The 23,204-nt window shown below is 45.5% G+C and overlaps 1 protein-coding gene across 1 annotated transcript in view; it reads right to left on the minus strand.

Annotated features, from left to right (window-relative positions):
• Window positions 1-1,181: 1,181 nt before the first annotated feature.
• LOC130117990 (uncharacterized) overlaps window positions 1,182-23,204 on the minus strand; it is a 33,247-nt gene continuing 11,224 nt past the window's right edge. The window contains exons 4-10 of the mRNA XM_056286279.1: window positions 21,228-21,245; window positions 19,784-19,847; window positions 13,943-13,986; window positions 13,254-13,404; window positions 12,379-12,492; window positions 7,480-7,547; window positions 1,182-2,456 (exon numbers count right to left, since the gene is read on the minus strand). Coding sequence (XP_056142254.1) covers window positions 2,433-2,456; window positions 7,480-7,547; window positions 12,379-12,492; window positions 13,254-13,404; window positions 13,943-13,986; window positions 19,784-19,847; window positions 21,228-21,245 — 483 coding nt within the window. The 3' untranslated portion in view covers window positions 1,182-2,432. The remainder of the gene's footprint in view (window positions 2,457-7,479; window positions 7,548-12,378; window positions 12,493-13,253; window positions 13,405-13,942; window positions 13,987-19,783; window positions 19,848-21,227; window positions 21,246-23,204) is intronic.

The raw sequence follows: 23,204 nt of genomic DNA on the forward strand, positions 1-23,204 counted from the left end.
GCGGGGCTGATGTTAGCTGTAGACTTCCTAGGTTCGTTCTTTCTTTTCTCAAGTTTGCTCATTTTGGTTTGTTGGTGTCAGCAAAAGTTGCGGGTGAGTAGTAATTGTCCAATAGGCGCAAATAAAGTCCTTGTTCACCGTATTTAGTTAAAAAAACAATTAGGTTTGCAGAGCTCACGAAAACGTCACCGCTCAGAGCGCCATCTTGGCCCTCGTTTTCAAGTGAACAAAAATAGTATACAACCATGAAGCCGCACTTTCGACCGCCGCTTGCCCTGGTCCATGATGGCGCACATTTAACTTGCGGAAGCGGAAACTACGGAAGCTGCATGCCGCCACCACGGAAAATGAAATCAACTTTAGCGCGAGTTACATTGATTTGGGAACCGATAGGCAGAATCGACATTTGAAATTCTTAACGATTCCTTTGGAACCGGTTCTCGGTGCCAAACCCTACTGATGAAGCCATAGAATCATGGACCATGTCATAGAATCATAGAGCCATGGAGGAATAGCCCAGCAGAAGGTTACTGTGGGTCGATGAGGACTAGTTTGAAAACCACTGCCCTAGTAAAGCATGCCTAATGGCCAAATGTCTACTACAGTACTTGTTGCGCATATTGTTGGCATATTGACCTATATCTTTCTCTTGCTATATTTTGGATTTGTATCAATTTTTAGTCTTGTAGCGAATTCGGGGGGTAGTCCGAGATACCGTCACCACAGCCGGGACGCGAACCCGTACCTCCTGCACCGCAAGCGACAACGTTAACCAGTCGACTAAAGGGTCCGCCCCGTTAGTCAAGGACCAACGTGTCTACTTATCCATGCACGTTACACTACCCCCCTCCTTCGGGAAGCGCGTCCCCGCGCTTAAGCATATCAGCTTCTTCACGCCTCAGGGCGCCTACGCTTCCGATGGCCTTACGGTCGCTCCATCCCACGTCTGACACCAATGTAGCGAATTCGGGGGACAGTCCGAGATACCGTCACCACAGCCGGGACGCGAAACCGTATCTCCTGCACCGCAAGCGACAACGTTAACCAGTCGACTAAAGGGTCCGACCCGTTAGTCAAGGACCAACGTGTCTACTTATCCATGCACGTTACAGTCTGAATTTGTTATTTTGGTGTAGTCGACGTAAGAATACACACAAGCAAAAACACTCAGTTTATTTGAATTAATGCAAATTTTTTTTTATTCCCCAAGTGGAAAACTGTTCACCCTCAGGTTGGGGGGCAGCAGGGCCAACCAACTAATCACAGTATCCTTGGAGCAGTTATCTCAGTGTGCAACATATCTAAGTGTCTTGCTCGAGACCCTCCTGGACAGCATCACAAAACACTTGACCATCAGGTCGCTCCAATGTGACTTAGTCGGAGAAGTTTTCTTCAAAAGAACACAAAATTACAAAACATATTTGAAAATAAAATAAAAACAATGAAAAGAAAGCAAGATGCCTAAGAACATAACCTCATGGTTCCAACAAGAGATTGCACAGCAGCCAATACATCAAGTCTAGTGTGGGAATCATCAAATTGTTTAGAACGTGGTCAACCAATCATTCTTCTACCACAAATTAAAACAGACCCTTTTCTCCCCAACTGTATCCGGCCAATTACCCCACTCTCCTGGGCTGTCCCAGTCACTGCTCCACCCCCTCTGCCGATCTGGGGAGGGCTGGGCTGCAGACTACCCCATGCCTCCTCCGATACATGTGGAGTCGCCAGCCGTTTCTTTTCACCTGAAAGTGAGGAGTTTCGCCAGGGGAACGTAGCGCATGGGAGGATCACGCTATTCCCCCCAGTTCCCCCTCCCCCCCGAACAGGCGCCCCAACCGACCAGAGGAGGCACTAGTGCAGTGACCAGGAGACATACCCACATTCGGCTTCCCACCCGCAAACACGGCTAATTTTGTCTGTAGGGAAGTCTGACCAAGCCGGAGGCAACACGGGGATTCGAACCGGGATCCCCATGTTGGCAGGCAGCGGAATAGACTGCTACGCTACCCGGACGCCCCATAGAAATTAAAACACTTAATGTCACATAAAATGTATAAAAGGGTGATCGTAAATTGAGCCAACTGATGATGCTGATGACAGAGGCAGAAAAGACAGAGTCCTAATACACTTAGTAGATTTAGTAAACTGAGGACAGTACACAAGACCAGAAAACACTTGAGAAAAGAACATCATAACTAAAATTAGACATGCATACAATATTCCATCTGACCATACCCGCAACCATTTTCAGCGCTGAAAGTATGTAAAATAATAAAAGTTTGACAATAAAGAAAGTGAGTAAATTTAACCATATAGTGGTTTCCAAAGTTTGTGCTGAAGGCACTGCTGATGATGTTTAGCCTATTTTATAAAATGATATGCTTCCTGTGTTCCAGCGTACTTCACTTCTTGAGGGGCACATGATGGTGTCACATTATAGTTGATTTGATAAACTGAAAAACAGAAAAATTACATCAACATAAAAAATAAAAACAACAATAAACAACAACTACAACAGAACGACCAATTAAGTTTAAGATTAAGATTTAAGTTTCCTTTATTAATCCCCTTGGGGAAATTCAGTTACTGCAAATTAAGCCATCCTAGCTGTGATCTGTGTAGCTAGGAGCAGTGGGCTGCAGCCTTCATGCAATGCCTGGAGACCAACTCCAGTTCTTTTCCCATTGCCTTGGTCAGAGGCACACACTGCAGTATAAACCCTAACATGCATGTTTCTTTTGATGGTGGGGGAAACGGGAGCACCCTACCACAGACATGGAGAGAACATGCAAACTCAATATTGAAACTAGCTAGGCTTAGCAAGCTTGCCGGTTTCATCGTCTCTCTATTTGAAGTCTGTGTTCTTAGCTCGTCTCAAGCCAGGCATAGGTCAAAGCCAAACAATTAGGTAAGCAAGATCCAAAATCCAAAAGCAGTTGTTTAAGGCAAAGACAGTCCAAAAACCGGGAGACACGAAGTAGATACACAGTAAAACAGCGACTGGAAATGCCCTCTAACTCCACACAGAGGACGACCTGGGATGACCTCCCCCCCAAAGTTTGGACAACCCCGGGGTTCGAACCCAGGACCTCCTTGCATGATTTTTTTTACCCCCCCCCCTTTTTCTCCCCAACTGCAACTGCCCAATTACCCCACTCTTCCAGGCCATCCCGGTCGCTGCTCCACCCCCTCTGCCAATCCGGGGGAGCGCTGCAGACTACCACATGCTTCCTCCAATACATGTGGAGTCGCCAGCCGCTTCTTTTCACCTGACAGTGAGGAGTTTCACCAGGGGGACATAGTGTGTGGGAGGATCACGCTATTCCCCCCAGCCCCCCCCCCCTTCGAAGAGGCGCCCCGGCCGACCAGAGGAGGCACTAGTGCAGCACCCAGGAAACAGACCCACATCTAACTTCCCACCTGCAGGCACGGCCAATTGTGTCTGTAGAGATGCCCGACCAATCCGGAGGCAACACGGGGATTCGAACTCGCGATCCCTGTGTTGGTAGGCAACGGCCATGCCACATGGACGCCCCTGAGATTGATATTTTAAAGAGTAACTTAACCCTATTTGGTTGTGACAGCACATCTATCAGCATTGACAGACAGAGAGACAGACAGAGCCAGCACTAACAATTGGCAATAGTACTGTCAGTGTTGGTTCTTTAATACAGCTACATCCAACAAACCCATTATTAATGTTATTACCTGCAGCTATGTTTATCCTGCTATGCTAACATCACAGAGTACCAAGCCCAGCCTGCCATGTTATTAACCTGCAGATGTCAGCAACCTCACTCAAAATGGTCTAGGGTTAAGTTACTCTTTAACATATAAGATAGAGAGATAGCCTGTCTGTTTCCTCAGGTGTACTAAAACAGAGTTTGAGGGCTTGGCCATCGCTTAAACTTGATTTTAGGATTGGGGACAGTACCATAAGTAGACAGCCACTGTTAAATACTGACAGTGTAGCGGCATAATTTAAATACAAAAGGAATAATTTTCACAAGTTTTTCTAACATTGGTATAACTTGTAACAGGAGGCTTTTATTAGATATACTAACAGAATGGAGAACGCCCCCCCCCCCCCCGAGAATCGCCACCTTAACGTGGTGGAGGGGTTTCTGTGTCTCAGTAATCCTGGGAGCTGTGTTGTCAGGGGCATTAGCCCCTGGTAGAGTCTCCCAAGGATAATTGGTCCCAGGGGAGGGGCCAGACTAAGAGCGATTCCTAAAAAACCCAATGAAATTACACCAGCAGAGTTACAGCACCTCACCCAGAAAAGGGAAACCGGGGTCCCTTCCTGGAGCCAGACCTGGGAAGAAAGCTCGCCGACAAGCATCTGGTGGCCAGGCCTTGGCCCATGGGGCCTGGTCGGGCCCAGCCCGAAAAAAACAACATGGAGCCACCACCACGTGGACCCACCAAACGCGGGGATGAGCATTGGGGTAGGGTGTGATACAGGTCGGGCGGCAGGCAAAGGCGGGGACTGGGGCGTGCTGACTTCTGGCATCGCAGATTTGTTCTCACGACATGAAATGTCACCTCTAAGGCAGGGAAAGAGCCTGAGCTGGTATGGGAGGTGGAGAGGTACCAACTAGATATAGTTGGGCTCACCTACACACATAGCATGGGATCTAGTACCAAACTCCTGGTGACAGGTGCCGGGCAGGTGTGGGGATACTGACAAGTCCCCGGTTGAGCACTGCCATGTTGGAGTTCTCCCCGGGGAATGAGAGAGTCACCTCTATATGACTGCGAGTCACTGGGGGGAAGGCTCTGATTGTTGTGTGTGCTTATGCGCCAAATAGCAGTTTGGAGTATCTCGCCTTCTTGGAGTCTTTGGGTGGTGTCCTGGATAGGGCTCTGCCTTGAGACTCTGTAGTTCTGCTGGGGGACTTCAACGCTCACGTGGGCAATGATGGAGAAACCTGGAGGAGCATGATTGGGAGGAACAGCCTCCCGATCTGAACTCGAGCGGTGCCTTGTTATTGGACTTCTGTGCGAGTCATGGATTGGCCACAACAAACACCATGTTCGAACATAAGGTAGTTCATAAGTGTACTTGGTACCAGAACGACTTAGGCCAAAGATTGATGATAGACTTTGTGGTCGTGTCATCAGATCTGCGGCCATATGTTTTGGACACTCGGGTGAAGAGAGGAACAGAGCTGTCAACTGATCACCACCTGGTGATGAGTTGGATCAGATGGCAGGGAAGGCTGCTGGACAGACCCAGCAAACCCAAACGTGTAGTGAGGGTGAACTGGGAACGTCTGGCAGAGGCCCCTGTCTGTGAGGTCTGAAACTCCCACCTCCGGAAGAAGTTCTCCTGTATTCCGAGGAAGGCTGTGGAAATGGAGTCTGAGTGGGCCATGTTCATAGCCTCTATTGCAGATGCGGCAGGCAGGAGCTGTGGTCATAAGGTCATCGGTGCCTGTCGAGGCAGCAACCTAAGAACCCATTGGTGGACACCAGCGGTGAGGGAAGCTGTCAGGCTGAAGAAGGAGGCCTTTCGGACTTGGTTGGCCCAGGGGTCTCCTGAAGCAGCAAATAGGTACCGGGAGGCCAGAAGGGCTGCCGCTTTGGCAGTCGCGGAAGCATCTACATGTGTTTTATGGACTTGAAGAAGGCTTACATCTGTGTACCCTGGGGCACTCTGTGGAGGGTACTCTGGGAGTATGGGGTACCGGGGCATTTGCTACAAGCCATCCGGTCCTTGTATAACCAAAGTGAGAGCTGTGTCTGCATTCTCAGCACAAAGTCAAATACATTTTCGGTGGGTGTTAGACTCCGGCAAGGTTGTCCCTTGTCTCCGATTCTGTTTGTGATATTCATGGACAGGATCTCAAGGCGCAGCCAAGGTGAGGAGTGTGTCCATTTTGGGAACCTCAGAATTGCATTTCGGCTCTTCACAGATGATGTGGTTTTGTTGGCTTCATCAGAATGCGACCTCCAACGCACACTGGGGTGATTTACAGCTGAGTGTGAAATGGCTAAGATGAGAGTCAGCACCTCCAAGTCTGAGGCCATGGTTCTCTACCGGAAAATGGTGGATGGCTCCCTCCGGGTTGGGGATGAGTTGTTGCTTCAAGTGAAAGAGTTCAAGTAATTCGGGGTCTTGTTCATGAGTGAGGGTAGGGTGGAGCGGGAAATTGACAGGCAGATTGGTGCAGCATCAGCAGTAATGTGGATGTTGTACCGGACCCTTGTGGTGAAGAGGGAGCTGAGCCTGAAGGCAAAGCTCTCAATTTACCTGTCAATCTTCATTTAAACCCTCATCTATGATCATGAGATTTTTGTAGCCGAAAGGGTAAGATCGCAACTACAAGCAGCTGAAATAAGTTTCCTCCGTATAGTATCTGCGCTCAGCCTTAGAGATAGGGTGAGGAGCTCGGAGATCCGGAGGGAGCTCAGAATAGAGCCGCTGCTCCTTCGTGTCGAAAGGAGCCAGTTGAGGTGGTTGGAGGTTGGAGGTTTACTGGGCACAGCCAACTGGGAGGAGACCCTGGGGTAGACTCAGAACTCGCTGGAGGGACTACATGTCCAATCTGGCCTGGGAACACCTTGGGATCTCCCAGGAGGAGCAGGAGGGTGTTGCTGGGGAGAGGGACATCTGGAGTGCCCTACTTAGCTTGCTGCCACTGCGACCCTACCCCAGCGAAGCGGCTGAAGATGAATGAATGAATGAATGAATGAATGAATGAATGAATGAATGAATGAATGAATGAATGAATGAATGAATGAATGAATGAATGAACTAACAGAATGAGTCTGCTCTTTTAGAGTTTTTCCACTAGTTTAGCCAGAGAAGTCTTGTGAGAAGATCGCACTGATTGTTCTTGGGCGGTGGGTCCTGGCTCACAAGGAGGTTAGTTGAGATTTGAATCAGCAGAAATTTAATAATGGAAGTGTAATGTAAAATTTAATTGATGGAACAATTGTCCCATCTCTGGCTAGTAGACAACAGCATCATCACTTGCACTTCTGCAATGTACACTATAAGTCAACCGTAACCCTTACCTAAAGAGCACACAGCAGCAAAACCTTATCTTAACCAAAACGTAAAGCTGAAAATCTTGCCTTATCAAAATATTGCATCTAAACCTCATTTTAACAATAATCGCCACATGTACTACCAGGGAACAGGACATGCTTTCCAGGCATTACAACTTTACACCACAGCAGTAGTAAATGATAGTTTTATTGCGTTAAACACATCAAAGAAGATTAAATTATAGTTTAAAAGTGTATCACGTTGTTTTATTTCAGTTAGCTTAAAACTGCTGCCATTATTGTTTACAGATCCACTGCATCACATCTGTAATAGGTAGTCTCTTTTGTATCTTTTTATTTCAAAGCTGTGATAGGACCGTTCACTCTCTAGACAGGTCCACCATCCTAAAATGGCTCTCACTGAGAGAGAGGTCAAACTATATATATACTGGGAAAGATCAATGTGATCAGTTCACTCACCTTGCTAAAGGAGAAGCTGGCAACCTCACAGTCACAGGGCAGACTCATCTGGTTGTCCTGGAAACGCTCTAGAACAGGAAACCCAATAGTCAAAATCAGGAAGTCAGAAACTAAGACTAAGTGTCTGAAAATTAGTCTTACTTCTCTATTATTATTCCTTGTCCTTTTTTGGCACTTAAACAGTCGGACTGAGTTTCAACCATTTGACTTTTACATTTTAGGTGTATTTATGCTTTAACTAACATTTTTGATGCCAGTTGTACTTTTGAGATTAAGGACTTTAGGCAAGTTCTGGCAAATTTTCCGGCGACCCAGGAAGGGGAAGCAGGGCTTGACTCAGGCTGCGTTCAGCCGGGGAGGGGAATTGTTGACCCGGACTGGGGATGTTGTCGAGCGGTGGAAAGAACACTTTGAGGAGCTCCTGAACCCGACTAACACGTCCTCAGTGAAGGAGGTAGAGTCTGAAGACTCAGGGGAAGCCCCGTCCATATCCCTGGCAGAGGTCTCTGAGGTAGTTAAAAAGCTCCTCAGTGGCAAGGCGCCGGGTGTGGATGAGATTCGCCCTGAGATGCTGAAGGCTCTGGACATTGTTGGGCTGTCTTGGTTGACACGCCTCTTCAGTGTCGTGTGGAGGTCGGGGACAATACCTGTGGAGTGGCAGACTGGGGTGGTGGTTCCCATATTCAAAAAGGGGGACCGGAGGGTGTGCTCAAATTATCGGGGCATCACATTGCTCAGCCTCCATGGGAAAGTCTACTTTAGGGTGCTCGAAAGGAGGCTCCGATCGATTGCTGAACCTCGGATCCAGGAGGAACAATGTGGAATCTGTCCTGGTCGTGGAACAACGGACCAACTCTTTACCCTTGCGGAAGTGCTGAAGGGGGCATGGGAGTTTGACCAGCCAGTCTACATGTGTTTTGTGGACTTGGAGAAGGCTTACGACCATGTACCCCGGGGCACTCTGTGGGGGATACTGCGGAAGTATGGGGTACCGGGGCATTTGCTACAAGCCATCCAGTCTTTGTTTTACCAAAGTGAGAGCTGTGTCCACATTCTTAGCACAAAGTCAAACACGTTTTTGGTGGGTGTTGGACTCCACCAAGGTTGTCCCTTGTCTCCGATTCTGTTTGTGATATTCATGGACAGGATCTCAAGGCATAGCTAAGGTGAGGAGTGTGTCCATCTTGGGAACCTCAGAATTGCATCTCTGCTCTTCGCAGATGATGTGGTTTTGTTGGCTTCATCAGAACGCGACCTCCAGCGTGCACTGGAGCGGTTTGCAGCTGAGTGTGAAATGGCTGGGATGAGAGTCAGCACCTCCAAGTCTGAGGCCATGGTTCTCTACCGGAAAATGGTGGATGGCTCCCTCCAGGTTGGGGATGAGTTGTTGCTTCAAGTGAAAGAGTTCAAATAATTCGGGGTCTTGTTCATGAGTGAGGGTAGGGTGGAGCGGGAAATTGACAGGCAGATTGGTGCAGCATCAGCAGTAATGTGGATGTTGTACCGGACCCTTGTGGTGAAGAGGGAGCCTAGCCTGAAGGCAAAGCTCTCAATTTACCAGTCAATCTTCATTTAAACCCTCATCTATGATCATGAGATTTTTGTAGCCGAAAGGGTAAGATCGCAACTACAAGCGGCTGAAATAAGTTTCCTCCGTACAGTATCTGCGCTCAGCCTTAGAGATAGGGTGAGGAGCTCGGAGATCCGGAGGGAGCTCAGAATAGAGCCGCTGCTCCTTCGTGTCGAAAGGAGCCAGTTGAGGTGGTTGGAGGTTGGAGGTTTACTGGGCACAGCCAACTGGGAGGAGACCCCGGGGTAGACTCAGAACTCGCTGGAGGGACTACATGTCCAATCTGGCCTGGGAACACCTTGGGATCTCCCAGGAGGAGCAGGAGGGTGTTGCTGGGGAGAGGGACATCTGGAGTGCCCTACTTAGCTTGCTGCAACTGCGACCCTACCCCGGCGAAGCGGCTGAAGATGAATGAATGAATGAATGAATGAATGAATGAATGAATGAATGAATGAATGAATGAATGAACTAACAGAATGAGTCTGCTCTTTTAGAGTTTTTCCACTAGTTTAGCCAGAGAAGTCTTGTGAGAAGATCGCACTGATTGTTCTTGGGCGGTGGGTCCTGGCTCACAAGGAGGTTAGTTGAGATTTGAATCAGCAGAAATTTAATAATGGAAGTGTAATGTAAAATCTGGCCTGGGAATGCCTTGGGATCCCCCAGGAGGAGCTGGAGGGCATTGATGGGGAGAGGGACATCTTGAGTACCCTGCTTAGCTTGCTGCCACTGCGACCCGACCCTGGAGAAGCAGCTGATGAATGAATGAATGAATGAATGAATGAATGAATGAATGAATGAATGAATGAATGAATGAATGAATGAATGAATGAAAGTACTTTAGGCAAAACTTTTCCCATAGAGATGACTTTTTCGAATTTCCTAGAATGGAGAGGGCTGTTGGTGTCACATTTCACTCCAAGCTCCTTATATAAGTACACTGAACTTACAATTCAGGTGAACCAAAGTACAAATGTCATTCAGAATATTAATTTTTTTTCTTGTTCAAGTATTGTTTTAAGGTGTGGTGATAACCAATGAATCTGACCTTGGTGAGCTGGCGAAAAATAAATACAGTCATCAGGAAATAATCAAATTCAATGAGGAGAGATTTACCCAACTTTATGTGGAATTATATTGCATACATACAACCAGGATCCAGAAAAAAAAATGTATAGTTGATAATTAATAATTTCTGATCCAAACAGCACCTGAGAAGGAGACATTTGCACTTCCAGAACTTCATATGGGATACCTTGGCTCAAATCCCACAGCCAAATACAGAGAAGTAATTATCAATTATTGCTATATTAACCAATCTGATTTATGATCCGCATATTTGTGTGTCTGACATTCTTCTGTAAGGAGTCAGGTTGTTGTGAAGCGTCTAATGTGTTGGTGTAATGTTCTGTGCCTGTCACTTCTCACTCTCAACCTTCACTGCTGGCTAGCAGAAATGTGAATAGGAGAGTGGAGCACGCAAGTCTCTCCCTGCCAGTACATAGCCTCTCCAACAGCAAGCCCTATGTAGTGCCTCCTCGTGGTGACACACGGTAACTGGGTACACCTTGGACCCTGGCTGAACTACAAGGGACTCGGAGGAGGTTTGGCCCCTAGACATGCCATACGCAGGCCCACCGGTGTGTGGATATTCCCTGATGCCCATGAACCAGCCCCCCAGCTATGGGTTAAATAGTGCCACTGGTTACCTCGGGGGAGGAATAGGCTACGGGAGTAAACCCATACACAAAATCAACATCCACAGTGCTGTTGTTTTTTTTTCTTTCTTGTCCTTTTGTATCCGTTTAAGTCAGAGAATACTGCTGGAATTGTGTGTAGCTGCCATTTCTCCCTCTCGTAGACCCCCCCCATCCACCCCTGTATGTTTGTGCTATGTTTATCTGCTGTGTTGTTTCACCCTGTTTATTGTTGTAAAGTGACTTTGAATGTTAGAAAAGCACTACATAAGATTGATTTATTATTATTATCATTATTATATTTGATTTGGCAAAGATTTTACACCGGATGCTCTTCCTGATGCAACCCTCCCCATTTATCCGGGCTTGGGACCGAACCAGACTTGTGGATTTAGAGAAAGCATATGACAGGGTACCGAGAGACGAGGTGTGGTATTGTATGAGGAAGTCAGGAGTTGCAGAGAAGTATGTAGGAGTGGTGCAGGATATGTATGAGGGAAGTGTGACAGTGGTGAGTGATGGTTGGAATGACCGATGGGTTCAAAGTGGAAGTGGGATTACATCAAGGATCGGCTCTGAGCCCTTTCTTGTTTGCAATGGTGATGGACAGGTTGACGGACAAGATCAGGCAGGAGTCTCCATGGACGATGATGTTTGCGTATGACATTGTGATCTGTGGCAAGAGTAGGTTGCAGGTTGAAGAGAGCCTGGAGAGGTGGAGGTATGCACTGGAGAAAAGAGGAATGAAAGTCAGTAGGAGCAAGACGGAACACATATGCGTGAATGAGAGGGAGGACAGTGGAATGGTGAGGATGCAAGGAGTAGAGGTGATGAAAGAGTATGAGTTTAAATACTTGGGGTCAACTGTCCAAAGCAACAGGGAGTGCGGAAGAGAGGTGAAGAAGAGAGTACAGGCAGGGTGGAGTGGGTGGAGAAGAGTGTCAGGAGTGATTTGCAACAGAACGGTACCAGCAAGAGTTAAAGCGAAGGTTGACAATATGGTTGTGAGACCAGCTATATTATATGGTTTGGAGATGGCGGCACTGATGAAAAGACAGGAGGCGGAGCTGGATTGGACAGAGTTGAAGATGCTAAGATTTTCACTGGGAGTGACAAAGAAGGACAGGATTAGGAATGAGTATATTAGAGGGACAGCTCAGGTTGGATGGTCTGGAGACAACACAAGAGAGGCAATATTGAGATGGTTTGGACATGTGTGGAGGAGAGATGCTGGGTATATTGGGAGAAGGATGCTGAATATGGAGCTACCAGAGAAGAGGAAAAGAGGGGGGCCAAAGAGGAGGTTTATGGATGTGGTGAGAGAGGACATGTAGGTAGCTGGTGTGACAGGAAGATACAGAGGACACGAAGAAATGGAAACGGGTGATCCACTGTGGGGACCCCTAAAGGGAGCAGCCAAAAGAAGTAACAGCAGTAGTAGTAGTAGTAGTAGTAGTAGCTTTATTAAATAATCATTTTTGATATTTTACCATCAAATGCCTGATTACTTGTCACAACGTGTGATGTTGCAGTCTGCCTGCCTATGGCCACATTGTACTTAATTGTACATAATTAACAAGCTACACTCTGATTAAAAGAAACTCTTCTCTTTGATCTATGTCTACTAAATATTACCTTTCAAGATCTTCAGCTTTGTTAGGACCGCAATGAAGTCATCGTACTTGATCCCACCTTGGGAGGCATACCTGCGCCACAGAACTAAGAAAGCGTCGTCATCTAAGCTGAGTTCTGCAGGACAGAGAGAATAATTAATTGAGGAGCTGAACTGGTGCTGAAGTGTGTCTACAAACCTTCCTGTCAGCTCCACTCAGAGCCCACCAAGAGGACAACAGTCTTTTTCAAGACAAACCGGACACAAGTGAGGCCAGTTAGCTCATTAGAGGGAAAGAGGAGAAGAAAAAAACCATCCACAGGTTTGTTGGGGACAGAGCTATAGTGAGGAGCTCTGTGGACTGGATAGACAAAGGAAATATCAATAGGTAGTTTGGGAGTGAGGTCTCCTTTAATTGTCTTTTACTTCCAATGGCTAAGAACGCCAGAAAGGGGTATGTTTCTGTGATGAATTTTACCACTTCGAATTTTACTTTTAATGAATATTCCAGGCCTGTGACCTGAGGAGACCTCCAGACTTCTGCCTTCCAGTTTCAATTGCTGCACAGCCCCTAGAGCTTCACCAGCAACCCACATCTGTCACATAGACAGTTATCCATCTGTAAATGCTGCTAAATGTAGAAATGCTCATACATTAAAGTTATTGGAAAGCTAATATGGGACTTCAAAGTTACAATGAATGGCTTTATACATGTTGAGTTTCAAGACTGATTTTTACACACCATTAGTGATATTAGAAATGAAGTTTAAGATAACACAGTTTCAGCCATTCTACATTACTAGAAATTGGAAAGATAATTTGATTATCCAATAAATACAACTGTGCGATTACTGCTCAATTATTTGTCACAGATTATTGAGAAATGGGATATTATTACTGCGGACACGAAGAGCAGTTTTCATCTGGTCTTCGGTGACATGGCCATGATTCTTCCACTCGTAGCTCTCCACATATTCCCTTCTGGTAACATCCAAGTAGTGACTGAGTGAGAGGAACTCCACCACATCTAGTTTACCTGACTGGTCTGCCTGAAGACACAGTTAAGACATAGGAACTTTGGGTGGTGTGTTTTATTGTTCCTGGTATCAAAGTGTCTTTCACAACAGGTAAAAAGCTCACACACTGTACACTTTAAAAGCTACAACCCGAAAGAGGGTCAGAGCAGGACCAAAGTAAGCTTTTTTTTTGTGGCTTCCCCCCGCCCCTTTTTTTCTCCTCAATTGTACCCGGCCAATTACCCCACTCTTCCGAGCCACCCCGGTCGCTGCTCCACCCCTTCTGCTGGCTGCAGACTACCATATGCCTCCTCCGATACAAGTGGAGTCACCAGCCACTTCTTTTCACCTGACAGTGAGGAGTTTCGCCCGAGGGACGGAGCGCATGGGGCCCCGATCGACCAGAGGAGGCGCTAGTGCAGCGACCAGGACACATACCCACATCCCGCTTCCCACCCGCAGACACGGCGTACGACCAAGCCAGAGGTAACCGTGTTGGTAGGCAACAGAATAGACCGCTACACTACCCGGACGCCCCTTAAAGTAAGCTTCTCATACTCAAAAAGGATACATCCTTGAAAGTCAACAATATTTGTGCTGTCTGAAGACTCAGGGCTAGATGGGGGGAAAGAAAACGTGACTGTGAGTTTGAATCTCACATAGATTTTGTAAAACAGACATTTTAAGATGGCTTCCAACATTAGAGCAAACATAACACCATGTTCAACTACTTTTTGTAATTTTAAAACAACAGTGTATATTATTGTTCCAGCTCTAATGATTGGCCATAAGGTTAAAGGAATAATGGACAGACAGAGACAGACAGACAGAGAGCACGGATTACATGAGCTCCTGAAATCTTGACAATTTTTTTATTTTTTGGTTTTAAAATTAGCTAAACCTTTCAAAATCCACCAAATGTAACAACTCCAAAAGGTGAATTAGTAATTAGTATTTCTAACGTTAATTTTATTAATTACACTACAAACCAATTTTATAACTTGGCAAGCTAGCTAGTGTAAACTACTAATAAGACACGTTAGTCCCTCGCTCACGGGTCTGATCCTTCAGCCGAGCGGTTTGTGATGTCACTTTGTGGTGCAGTACACCCCATATCGAATCCCGCACCGGGCAAGAAAATAACCGGTTACACTAGCTAGCTAACTTCAGTGCATTTACAGAACTACCATCCACAAGATGACGCCAAAGAGATCAGATCAAGGATTCAAACGGCCAAAACGAGAGCAAACTGCACTACATGACTAAAATAAATCAATAAAAAATAAAGGAGTACAAATTTGGAACCGGAAAACAGGCAAAACCACCAAAGAAAGGATAGCTAACGCTAACTGCTTGCAACTTAGCTAACGAGCTAACAAGAAAAGACACAATTCAAACGGGTAAGGAAAACTTTTTATTATTATGTTCTCTGTTAGGAAGAAGAGAACCCTCATACATCATAACTAGCAGTGTAACTTACTTTTTACGGCAAGAACGGACCTTTCAAGAACTGTGGAACTCTGGTAGCTAGCTAACAAAATAACATCATCATTACTACTGGCCCTGTGATGGCCTGGCGGCCTGTCCAGGGTGTCTCCCCGCCTGCTGCCCAATGACTGCTGGGATAGGCTCCAGCAGGATAACAACAGATGAACACCCTAGCCCCCAGCCATGCCCCCCCCCCCATAGGAATACACCAGTGTATAACCACCCAGAAAAAGAGACATCCACATATATCAGGTTCAGCACCATAATCAACAGACCAACCAGGCCAAAACACCCAGTCCACCATTCATCAGGACCAACACATCACCCCCAATACCCAGCACCTCAGTCAAAAAGAGTCCACAAGCCTGCCACATTCAGAGCAGGCCAAGACCCCCATCCACTAGGACCAGCCCACCACCCCCCTTTCAAACCAGACCAGTCCACACCCCCTCTAGACCAGTCCACTGGCCCTCAGGACCTGCCCATCACCGCCCCCACCCCCCTGCCAGACTAGACAGCTACCCTCCATACAAAACACCCCACCACCACCACCCTCCAACCCACCACCCCTCCTCCACCTGGCTGGACCACCATCTCCAGGTACCAACTCAGCCCATCGCAACTCAGCCCAACAAAGAGACCCCCAAACTGGAGCACAGCTATGCAGAGGCGCTGAAAGAACAAGAATCACTATAGATGGGCGAGATCAAACAGCTGCTCCAGTACATCTGCTCTAAATTCATTTAAGACTATAACAAAAAAAAAAAATTTTTTGATTAATGTATCTATTTACAATGTATTGTTACTGTTTTATGTTCTGAAAGGTTTATCTCATTGTGAACATTTAATTGTTAATATTTGTTACTATGGCCTCCCTTTCCATTAGTACTTGGAATATTCAGGGCCTGAGCTCATCAGCTTTTGGCCTGAAATGTACAAATGGAGAGTTTCAGGCCAGCATTAAAGGTATTGATATACTGATATGACTAGAAACATGGCATCAAGAAGATAAAATAACTCACTGTCCCCCAGACTATAAAGAAATAGTAGTATCTTCACAAAAACTCAGCACTGTACAGCAGGGAAGAAACTCAGGAAGTTTGGTAATGTGGTACAAATCAAAATTGGACAGACACATCGGCGTCATGAAAACAAGCAAATATCATATCTGGCTAAAAATTAGGAAAGAAATCTCCAACTCACAAAAAGATCTCTTCCTCTGTGCAATATACACTGCTCAAAAAAATAAAGGGAACACCTAAAAACACAATATAGACCTCGATGAATGAAATATTTCAGCTGAAAATCTTTATTTATTAGACAGAGGAATGTGTTTAGAGCAAAATAACCTAAGCATGATCAATGGAAATCAAAATCATTAGCCCATTAAGGTCTGGATTCAGAATCATACTCAAAATCAAAGTGGAAAATGAGAACATAGGCTGATCCAACTTCTGTGGAAATTCTTCAAGACGATTCAAAATGAGGCTCAGTAGTGTGTGTGGCCTCCACGTGCCTGTATGCACTCCCTACAACGTCTGGGCATGCTCCTGATGAGACGACGGATGGTCTCCTGAGGGATCTCCTCCCAGACCTGGATCAGGGCATCGGTCAACTCCTGGACAGTCTGTGGTGTGACATCGCGTTGGCGGATGGTACGAGACATGATGTCCCAGAGGTGCTCGATTGGATTCAGGTCTGGGGAACGTGCAGGCCAGTCCATAGCATCAATGCCCTTGACATACAGGAACTGCTGACACACTCTGGCCACATGAGGACGAGCATTGTCATGCATGAGCAGGAACCCAGGGCCCACTGCACCAGCATATGGTCTGACAATGGGTCTGAGGATCTCATCCCGGTACCTAATGGCAGTCATGGTACCTCTGGCTAGCACGTAGAGGTCTGTGCGGCCCTCCAAGGATATGCCTCCCCAGACCATCACTGACCCACTGCCAAACCGGTCATGCTGGAGGATGTTGCAGGCAGCAGAACGTTCTCCACAGCGTCTCCAGACTCTCTCACATCCGTCACATGTGTTGAGTGTGAACCTGCTCTCATCTGTGAAGAGCACAGGGCGCCAATGGCGAATCTGCCAACCAAGATGTTCTCTGGCAAAGGTCAATCGGGCTGCACGGTGTTGGGCTGTGAGCACAGGCCCCAATTGTGGACGTCGGGCCCTCATACCATCCCCATGAATTCTGTTTCTCACTGTTTGAGCAGAAACCTGCACATTAGTGGCCTGTTGAAGGTCGTTTTGTAGGGCTCCGGCAGTGCTCCTCCTGTTCCTCCTTGCACAAAGGACCAGATAGCGGTCCTGCTGCGGGGTTGTTGTCCTCCTGCGGCCCCCTCCATGTCTCCTGGTGTACTGGCCTGTCTCCTGGTACCTCCTCCATGCTCTGGACACTGTGCTGGGAGACACATCAAATCTTCTTGCCACAGCACGCATTGATGTGCCATCCTGGATGAGCTGCACTACCTGAGCAACTTCTGTAGGTTGCAGATACCGCCTCATGCCACCTCTAGTGGTGAGGGCACTAGCAAAATGAAAAACTAACCAAAGATCGGCCAGAAAAGATGAGGACAGGCAAATGGTCTGTGGCCACCACCTGCAAATTCATTCCTTTTATAGGGGTTGTCTTGCAAATTGTCTAATTTCCACCTGGTGGAAATTAGACAATTTACCAACAGGTGAAATTGATTCACAAATCAGTGTTGCTTCCTAACTGGACAGGTTGATATCTCAAAAGTGTGATTGACTTGGAGCTACATTGCATTGCTTATGTGTTCCCTTTATTTTTTTGAGCAGTGTATGTCCCCCCTTATGAATCTCCTTATTACACTGAAGACACATTCAATTATTAGAGACAGAAATGAGCCATTTCCAGGCCCAGGGAAATTTTCTTGTTTATGGAGACCTAAACGCACAGACAGGCACCCAAAATGACTTTATAAGTACTGATGGCAATTGGATTCACTCTGCACAACAGTGATGTCAAATTCCTACTCTATGCAGATGACCTAGTCCTTCTTTCACCAACGGAGGAAGGACTTCAGATTCAAATAGACCTTCTTCAAAAGTTTTGCCAGACCTGGGCCCTGGCAGTTAACATGAACAAAACTGAAATATTAATCTTTCAGAAAAGATCCAGATATCAGGTTAGACCGCACATATTTAGATTAGGACCAAACGAAATTGAACATACACTAGATTACACCTACCTAGGTTTTAGAATCATTTGTAAAGGAAAATTCAACATGGCAGTGAATGAACTAAGAGACAAGGCATGCAGAGCTTTACTTGCCATAAAAAGACAGATTCCTTTTAAAATTCCAATCCGAATTTGACGAAAAATATTTGCACCAGTGATAGAACCAACTGCCCTTTATGGCAGTGAATTGTGTGGCCCACTTGCAAGTCAGGATCTAGATAAATGGGAAAAACATCAAATTGAGATCCTGCATGTTGAGTTTTGCAAAAACATCCCAAAAGTCCATCGGCACACAACAAACAATGCATGCAGGGCAGAATTAGGCCAATATCCTCTTCTGATTAAAATTCAAAAAAGGGCAATCAAATTCTGGAAACGCCTAAAATTCAGTGACCCACACTCTTTCCATTATAAAGCCTTGCAATGGCAAGAGTTGAGCAAAGATAAGAACTCTCGTACCAACCTGGTCTTCAGCCACCTTGTTCCACTAACATATACTAACATCTTAAAGGCACAAGACCAGGTCCAGACTACACAACATATTTGGCTTAAACAAATTTCCTCAAACCTGAAAGACAATTATTACAAATATTGGCAATCCAAAACAAAATCGCAAAGCAAGATGCAATACTATTTGCCCCTAGACAGAGAATATACATTAGCAGATTACCTAACTAAAATAAAAGCAACAAATTTGAGAAATACACTGATGAAATACAGGCTCAGTGAGCACCACTTAGCAATAGAAACTGGCAGACTCAAAAAAAAACTTGGCTGCCAAGAGACAAACATCTGTGTCAGCAGTGCAAAGACAGCGTAGTTGAGATAGAGCTGCACTTTTTAACATAGTGCAAAACATTTTAATCAATCCGTGATTGCTTCTTCCCAAAATTTGAAGAAAAACACCCCGAATTTGACACTGTACCAAACCACAGTAAACTACCCTACTTATTGGGTGAAGACAAAGAGAACTGTACTATAGCTGCACAATATCTTTTCACTTGCCACCATCTGAGGGACAATGAATGATACACATATTCACACACATATTTCCTAATTTTTACACAAAGAAGCCCAAGACCACCTCAGACACACATGCACACACACACACACATGCACACACTCAAGTTCACAGAGACTCATAAATGCACATGCATGGGCACAGATAGTTGTCCTAACTATCCTACTGCTATAAATAAAATAAAATTAATAATAATAATAATAACAATAGTTAGATAATAATTAATAAGTACTACTGGTAACTAATTACCAATCTGGTTTTTATACTGCACCTGTATATGTTCTGATTCCTTGTATCTGTCTATGTATAAGTACATGTTCGGTATATGTTCTTTCTGAGTTTTTTTGTTCGGTTTGTAATGACTGCTTTGGCAATACAAGCACCTATTCGTTATGCCAATAAACGTGAATGTGAATTTGAATTAATGCATGAAACAAACGCTGTCTTCAGGTGACAGCATAAAAGTTGGTTTTCACTGTCCAAATATGAAGTTGCTTTCTCATATCAAAATCACTCCATCACAGAACGCAAAACCAGCTACTCAAACCAGTAGTGAAAGTGAGTAATGCTGGCTACTGAGAACATTAACGTGTAGCAAAACCAGTGTATAAATTGAGCCCCTAGAATGAGTCAAATGCAACATTTTAAACTGAGATGGCACGTGGGTAGAAATAGTCAAACATTATCTTACATTGATCACGAACAGTGTAACGGTTGTTCTTCAGCTTGGCCAGAATACCCTCTACATCCAGTTCCTGTTGGGAATAAGAACAAATATGGTTAGAGAAAATCAGAGAACACCTCTCCACTGTTCACACCCAGGACATTTTACTGTCTTCGCAGTAAACCAGATATTTTAAACAGATGACACAAGATCTTTATTCATCGACAAATTAATGTAATGTCTTAAGACGTGCCTACAGTGTTGTCCCAAAATAATTACCCAAACAAACCCACATAAGAAAGAAATCTGAATATATGCTGGAAAATATAAGACAACTGCTCGGGCAAAATGGTTGCTAGCATAAAAGAAAACAACAGTGCATAGTAATGTAAGAGTCAAAACTCTCTGAAGTCAACAACAAGAATTTAGCTCAGCACCTAGTGAGATTTTTTAAACAAACAAAAAAAAGTCTTACACTCTTGAAATTAAACCACAGTTCCAGCTGTTGATGCAATCTCTGAACTTAACTTTTGGAGAACATTTGAATTCTCATCAAGTTAACAGTCCTAAAGATCATCACGCAAAGAAGCCTCTGGGCTGTTAATGACAATAGCTAATCCAAAAATATCCAAATCATGAGCATTTTTGCACTGGCTCACCCCCCCCCCAATTGTATCTGGCCAATTACCCCACTCTTCCAAGCCATCCCAGTCGCTGCTCTACCCCCTCTGCTGATCTGGGGAGGGCCTCAGACTACCACATGCCCCCTCCGATACATGTAAAGTCACCAGCCGTTTCTTTTCATCTGACAGTGAAGAGTTTCGCCAGGGGGACGTAGTGTGTGGGGGGATCACGCTATTCCCTCCAGTTCCCCCTCCCCTCTGGACAGGCGCCCTGACCAACTAGGGGAGGTGCTAGTGCAGTAACCAGGACACATACCCATATCCGGCTTCCCACCCGCAGACACGGCCAATTGTGTCTGTAGGGATGCCTGACCAAGCTGGAGGTAACACAGGGATTTGAACTGGCGATCCACATGTTGGTAGGCAACGGAATAGACTGCTATGGCACCCGGACGCCCCCACATTGGCTCATTTTAATGGTTACTCTTGAATCGGACTTCCCAGAGAAAAATTATATGGCACTGTCTATTTTTATATCTTCAATATGGCAGCCAAATGCAGTAGAATCAGGCAGTTAGGGACAACATTTGAGGAAGAGGTGAAGTTGTGAAAACACAGATATGGCAGAACAAGGTTTTATGTGTCTGTTCGACAATGGGGAAGGTGCCAACGTAACAGCACCGATGTCTCTGTTTAATTTCAGGGGGGATCTTTGGGGTTCAGTGTGGTCAAACTAATTATTAGTGATCTTATATCACCATAGGTGGTGTCAGTTAGTTCAAAAAATTGATGAACTGTAGGATTGTATCTTTAAATTAAAATAAAGTGGTTTAAATGATGAAACACACCTCATGAGCACTGTCTTCCTGTGGAGGAAGAGGAAAGAACAAAGATGATGTCAGACATGTATTTATACAAAGGCAATTGTGAGGAGATCTACAGCAAATTCAATTATGATAATAGTTTAAGGTAACAATGTAAAACACATTGTTGCAGGTGATAACACACATTTTACCAATGTTTACAGGCACTTATTTGATTCATAACTTAAGTCAGAAACAACCTCCATAAATCAAAGGTCAACGAGAATTTTCCATTTTATAGAATTGTGATATATCGCCCCTATTTACTTGGGATGATATATCAAATATCTATGTGATGAAATGAATGATGTGTTAAAGACTACACCGCCTTTCTCAGCTGGTTGCAAACTGAACAGACGACAGAATATTTTGGCTGAATTTCACTAGGGTTTTTATCAAGCTGTTTACACCAATCAGCCAAAACATTAAAACCACCTGCCTAAAACTGTGTAGGTCCCCCTCGTGCCACCAAAACAGCTCTGACCCATCGAGGCATGGACTCAACAAGACCTCTGGAGGTGTCCTCTGGTATCTGGTAACAAGACATTAGCAGCAGATCCTTTAATTCCTGTAAGTTGTGAGGTGGGGCCTCCATGGATCAGACTTGTTTTTCCAGCAGATCCCACAGCTGCTCGATCAGATTGAGATCTGGGGAATTTAGCAGCCAAGGTAACACCTTGAACTCTTTGTCATGTTCCTCAAACCATTCCTGAACAATGTGTGCAATGTGGCAGGGAGCATTATCCTGCTGAAAGAGGCCAATGCCATCAAAGAATACTGTTGCCATGAAGGGGTGTACCTGGTCTGCAATGATGTTTAGGTAGGTGGTACATGTCAAAGTAACATCCACATGAATGCCAGGACCCAAGGTTTCCCAGCAGAACATTGCCCAGAGCATCACACTGGCTCTGCCAGCTTGCCTTCTTCCCATAGTGCATCCTGGTACAATCTCTTCCCCAGGTAAACAATGCACACGGACCTGGCATTCCACATGATGTAAAAGAAAATGTGAGTCATCAGACCAGGCCACTACCCAACCACTGAGGATTTATAAGCCAGTGCATTCTTGGTGCTGGTCCCAAGCCAGGATGAATGGGGAGGGTTGTGTCAGGAAGGGCATCTGGCATAAAATCTTTGCCAAATCAAATATGCCGATGATGGATAAGATTTTCAACCCAGATCCGGATTCAACTCGCATCCAGTTTAAGACTCTGGTGCTAGCCTACAGGGCAGTGAAAGGAACAGCTCCTTCCTATCTCCAGGCCATGGTCAAGCCCTACACCCCCGCCCGACCACTTCGCTCTGTTGCCTCGGGACGCCTGGTTGCCTCATCGCTCAGAGGCCCCTGCTGCAGATCAAACCGGTCACGTCTCTTTTCTGTCCTGGCCCCACAGTGGTGGAATGAACTCCCCACTGATGTCAGGACAGTGGAGTCACTGCCCATCTTTCGGCGCAGGTTGAAAACTCACCTCTTCAAGAACTACTACCCTGTTACTTGCTTGTAGCACTTATTGTATTCACTAATTTTAAAAAAAATCCCTTTCTTGCGCTTTTACTTTAGCACTGGTTTTGCTCTTAGATGCTTGTTTAGAGAGAAGATGCACTTATGACCTCCGATGACTAGTAGTTCTCTTGATTTCCCACGTTAAACGCACTTACTGTGAGTTGCTTTGGATAAAAGTGTCGGCTACATGACTGTAATGTAAAGTAATGTAATTAGCAAGGAGGAAGTGAGGGCAGCTATGAAAAGGATGAAGAGTGGCAAGGCAATTGGTCCTGATGACATACCTGTGGAGGCATGGAGATGTTTAGGAGAGATGGCAGTGGAGTTTTTAACTAGATTGTTTAACATAACCTTGGAAAGTGAGAGGATGCCTGAGGAAGGGAGAAGAAGCATACTGATACCGATTTTCAAGAATAAGGGCGATATGCAGAACTGTAACAACTACATAGGTATAAAAT

The sequence above is a fragment of the Lampris incognitus genome, chromosome 9, assembly GCF_029633865.1.
Source record: "Lampris incognitus isolate fLamInc1 chromosome 9, fLamInc1.hap2, whole genome shotgun sequence".
Lineage (NCBI taxonomy): Eukaryota > Metazoa > Chordata > Actinopteri > Lampriformes > Lampridae > Lampris > Lampris incognitus.